Source organism: Babylonia areolata, chromosome 31 (genome assembly GCF_041734735.1).
Source record: "Babylonia areolata isolate BAREFJ2019XMU chromosome 31, ASM4173473v1, whole genome shotgun sequence".
NCBI classification, from domain to species: Eukaryota; Metazoa; Mollusca; class Gastropoda; order Neogastropoda; family Buccinidae; genus Babylonia; species Babylonia areolata.
In genome coordinates this window covers 24,986,739-24,991,934 of record NC_134906.1, presented here as the reverse complement: position 1 = coordinate 24,991,934, position 5,196 = coordinate 24,986,739, and the positions used below count along the sequence as shown (strand labels likewise).

At 45.9% G+C, this 5,196-nt stretch overlaps 1 protein-coding gene across 1 annotated transcript in view; it reads right to left on the bottom strand.

Moving 5' to 3' along the window:
* LOC143276061 (aromatic-L-amino-acid decarboxylase-like) overlaps positions 1–4,926 on the bottom strand; it is a 24,943-nt gene extending 20,017 nt beyond the window's left edge. The window contains exons 1-3 of the mRNA XM_076580447.1: positions 4,722–4,926; positions 3,117–3,226; positions 2,302–2,424 (exon numbers count right to left, since the gene is read on the bottom strand). Of these exons, the coding sequence (XP_076436562.1) occupies positions 2,302–2,424; positions 3,117–3,226; positions 4,722–4,926 (438 nt within the window). The remainder of the gene's footprint in view (positions 1–2,301; positions 2,425–3,116; positions 3,227–4,721) is intronic.
* Positions 4,927–5,196: the final 270 nt, after the last annotated feature.

The window sequence follows — 5,196 nt, the reverse complement described above, 5'->3', positions numbered from 1 at the left end:
AGCACTTTGGCCGACTTACACATCTGCCGTTGTTCTAAGAGACACACAAACATGTACGCATATAAATGTTGTTATATTAAATACATGTATAATGTACAAGTAGAACACAGCGTCAAACTGTGAGACACAACATTGCTCACATCTGTACGAAACGGAAGCGAGTAACACACACACACACACACACACGCACACACACGCAAACACACTAACACACACACACACACACACACACACACACACACACACACACACACACACACACACACACACACACACACACACACACACAAACCAAGGGAAAAACAACAACAAAACCCTACCATGAATGCGAGAACTCGAACTCGAACTCGAAAAGTTTAATCAGTATAGGCCATGGCCCCTTCTGAAGGAGGTACAGTATGTATGAATAATTCAAACTGATTTGTACAGTTACTCATTAAAATACTGATATACTGACAGAAAATCATTTACAAAAGCACACCTTAAGCAGTTAGTTAAATCAGCCAATCACGAAGATGCGCGTCTTAAAGGCTTTGTATAAATACATGCATACATTCTTTACTACTGGTTCGCTTTGAGTTGCCATAAGCAACGCAGTCCGGAACATGGATGGGTACTGACAATACTTTTTGTGGAATATACTTGAGACGCAAATCACGGTAAGCCTGACAACAAAACAGGAAATGTTTTTCATCTTCATTTTCATTCTTACACAGAGGACACAACAAATTTACACCTGTATGATTTTTATATGCGAGAGAGAGAGAGAGAGAGAGACGGGGAGGGGGGTGCGAGAGCGGGGGGGCGGGGGGCCGGGGGTGGGGGACGATGGGGGGGTCCACAATCAACAGACACCTGATCAGAGCAGTAAGCCACAAGTCTGTCCATCACGTGACCAAGCGTGACGTCAGGCTTGGTTCGCTGCTGTGTCCTGAAGGTCAGTGTTCTGGCGGCCAGCAGACAGGTCAGTATGGCTCCACTGGCGTTCGCCTGACCACACACACACACACACACACACACACACACACACGTACACACAGAGGCTCTTCATTCATTGAAAATTAATAGTATGATAGATTCCATGAGTCAAAAACTCCAAATCTTTTCCACAAATTACGTGTCGTCTCTATTGCTAACGAAATAATTGTTTTGTCAGTCACAGACTCTTGGGAATCAAAATCAGTTTAAAAAAAAGAAAAAAAGAAAAAAAGCTATCATACTAAGAAAAAAGAAAGAAAGAAAAATGGGGCGAACGAAAAAACATGCAACTTAGCCCAAAAGACTTCCTTCATGACTAAAACAGTAAAAAGGAAGAAACAAAAGGAGTTGTCTTACACGTACACGCCGGTAATCTATTTCCTATTCGTATATATATCCGCACCTGAGGTCAACACAGATGATTTTGTTTGGAGTCGGTCCAGATAAAATGCAAGAGGTTAAAAGTTCCAGTCTTTTACGCCATGGGGAGAGTGAATTCATTCTCTGATTTTATCTTTCCCCAGCCGAAGTCAGGCACCCATTTTAACTCACTCAGTACGGCCAGCCCTCTCTTTTCCTCTACACAGACCCCTCGGATGTCCAGTGGGTGTCTGAATGACCCAACCTTTAGCTTCCGTCGTCAGAATTGTGGTATTCTTTGTCAACATTCACCTCTTCAGTATAAGAGCCTTCCACTTGCAATATTTTGATGATGGTAATTGAGGTGAAACGCTGTTAACGTCGTCTCTTTCGCCGTTCGTATGGAGAGAGTTAACCTGGGTGGAATAAGGAAAATCAAAGTAAAATGCCTTTCTATGTCAAAAGGGGGCATGGAACTCTGATTGATTGATTGATATGGATATTTATACAGCTGTATATCCTCGGTCGGAGACCAAGCTCTAAGCGCTTTACAATCACGGGGTCATTTTGCACAACAGGCTGCCTACCTGGGTAGAGCCGACTGACGGCTGCCATCGGATGCTCATCATTCGTTTCCTGTGTCATTCAATCAGATTTCAGGCACACACATCAACACTCAAGACAAACGTAATATTTTACGTGTATGACCGTTTTGTTTATTTAACCACGCCATGTAGGCAGCCATACTCCGTTTTCGGCGGTGTGCATGCTGGGTATGTTCTTGTTTCCATAACCCACTGAACGCTGACATAGATTACAGGATCTTTAACCTGCGTATTTGATCTTCTGCGTGCGTACACACACGAAGGGGGTTCAGACACTAGCAAAACAGAGTACAGACAGAAGACAACCAGGGAACAAAAGAAGCAAGGTGAACACCATGACAACACTTATCAAAGTCACCACCTCGATGATTCCCCCTCCTTGACCAGGGTGGGAGAAGAGAAAGAAGGGAGGTAAGTGAAGCATCTGGGCCAACCAGTCCATCGTGACCATTTCCAGTTCCACGCTCATGGGACAGGATTCCTGTCGGTAGGATTAACACACACCATCAACAACAACAAAAGCAGCAGCAGTAGCAGCAGCAACAACAACAACCACAACCACAACGGCTGCAGCAACAAAAACAGCAGCAGCAACAACAGCAACAGCAACAACAGCAGCAGCAGCAACAACAACAACAGCAACAACAGCAGCAGCAGCAACAACAACAACGGCAGCAACAACAACAACAGCAGCAACAACAACAACGGCAGCAACAACAACAAAAGCAGCGACAACAACAACAGCAGCAACAACAACAGCAACAACAGTAACAACAGCAGCAACAACAACAGCAACAACAACAGCAACAACAACAACAGCAGCAGCAACAACAACAGCAGCAACAACAATAACAGCATCAACAACAACAGCAGCAACGATATGTGGAGTGATTGCTAAGAGGTAACGTGTCCGCCAAGGAAGCGAGAGAAATCTGAGCGCGCTGGTTCGAATCACGGCTCAGCCGCCGATATTTTCTCCCCCTCCACTAGACCTTGAGTGGTGGTCTGGACGCTAGTCATTCGGATGAAACAGGGGAGCGAGCTGAGCCAATGAAAACAACATGGGTGGAGAATTGCTCACGTTGAATGCACAACGGAGTCTCAGATCACTACTCCATGGAGCAGCCATTCAAACTAAAATCCAAGCTAATTGTTCCAAGGTAACCGACTCACCCAAGTGTCTCCTATGCACCCCAAAGCGTCGGTCAGGATGTCACCCAGCATGGAGGGAAAGGACATACCAAAGGTCCAGTAGGCGTTGAATTTGGGAGAACGATAGTGAACTGACTGAGAGACAGAACAACATCGATCTCAAGCACTATTTAGTCACCATCGAAGATACATCGAAAAATGCACGTTTGTCAGGACAGAAGTATATGCACGTTCATCAGAGCAGAGGTTTAAAAACCAGTCGAGAACATCTACCATACCACGTGGAGTGATGGCAAGAGGTAACGCGTCCGCCTAGGAAGCGAGAGAATCTGAGCGCGCTGGTTCAAATCACGGCTCAGCCGCCGATATTTTCTCCCCCTCCACTAGACCTGGAGTGGTGGTCTGGACGCTAGTCATTCGGATGAGACGATAAACCGAGGTCCCGTGCGCAGCATGCACTTAGCGCACGTAAAAGAACCCACGGCAACAAAAGTGTTGTTCCTGACAAAATTATGTAGAAAAATCCACTTCGATAGGAAAAACAAATAAAACTACACGCAGGAAAAAATACCAAAAAAATGGGTGGCGCTGTAGTGTAGCGACGCGCTCTCCCAGGGGAGAGCAGCCCGAATTTCACACAGAGAAATCTGTTGTGATAAAAAGAAATACAAATACAACAAATACAAATAAATTACGCTGTCTCAAAGTACAAAGGGATCCTGAAAACAAGATACACATGCGCGAGCGCATTCATCCTTCTCCTTCCCGCCCCCTCTGTAGACTACATGTTTCAGTGTATCTATTCTAGTTAATTCAGCATCGTCTTTAAAACATTCATTAGCTCACTCAGTACGGCCAGTCCTCTCTTCTCCTCTACACAGACCCGTCGGATGTCCAGTGGGTGTCTGAATGACCCAAACTTTAGCTTCCGTCGTCAGAATTGTGGTATTCTTTGTCAACATTCACGTCTTTCAGTATAAGAGCCTTTCGCTTGCAATATTTTGATGATGGTAATTGGGGTGAAACGCTGTTAACGTCGTCTCTTTCGCCGTTCGTATGGAGAGAGTTAAACGCACGTCTGCATATATATTGACCTGAGAGATCGGGGGAAAAAAAATCCACCCCTGTGCTACCAGGCGTGATGAGGATCGACCTCAGGAAACCCTTTCAACCCTGAAATGCATGGCCCCGTCCGTCGGCTGGGCTATAAACACCGTGAACACCAACATCCAGTCACAATGATCGACTTCACAACGTGAATGCTTTACATTCACAACATCGACATTTATAAACGCAGAAACAGACAAACAGACGGGACAGAGACACTATCACCCGGGGACGGAAGAGGATACAGAGAAGCACAGAGACAGACAGACAGACTATCAGATGGGGACAGAGAGGTGACTGACAAACACAGAAGACAGACCGACAGACAGACAGACAGACAGACAGAGAGACAGACAGTAAAAGACACTATCCGTCTGGGACAGAGGCGACAGACGAACACAAAGACAGACAGACAGACAAAGACACTATCAACCGGAAACAAAGAGAAGACAAATACAAACTCACAGACAGTCAGACAGACACCATCAAAGGGGGAGGGAGAGGGGGAAGAGGGCGGACTGACCCCCGGCATGATGACTCTCTCAATGTCGGAGAAGACGGCTTCCCAAGGCTCAGCGTTCTCCGGGGCCGTGTCGGGAATCAGCTCACGCAGGAAGCCTGGCTTCACATCCGGGAACGCTGGTCTATCCCGGATGTTCTCCAGGTAGGAAGTGACGTAACGCAACAGTTCAGCGCCTTGGTTTTCAAAGGATTCAGCATCCATCGTTTTTGTCGCCATGGTTGCCGCTGCAGATGCTGCTGTTGCTGTCGTTTTTGAAGGGAGGGAGATTACGATGATGTGTGTGTGTGTGTGTGTGTGTGTGTGTGTGTGTGTGTGTGTGTGTGTGTGTGTGTGCTGGGTTTTCTAAAACGAATCGCATCTTTCCTTTTAATGCAGACACGCTTTAATGTCAGTTCTCAGCTTATATCTTATAGCATGAAAATGTATTATGTGGTGTGCTAATACTTGTGTCTTATGTCCAAACATATGACA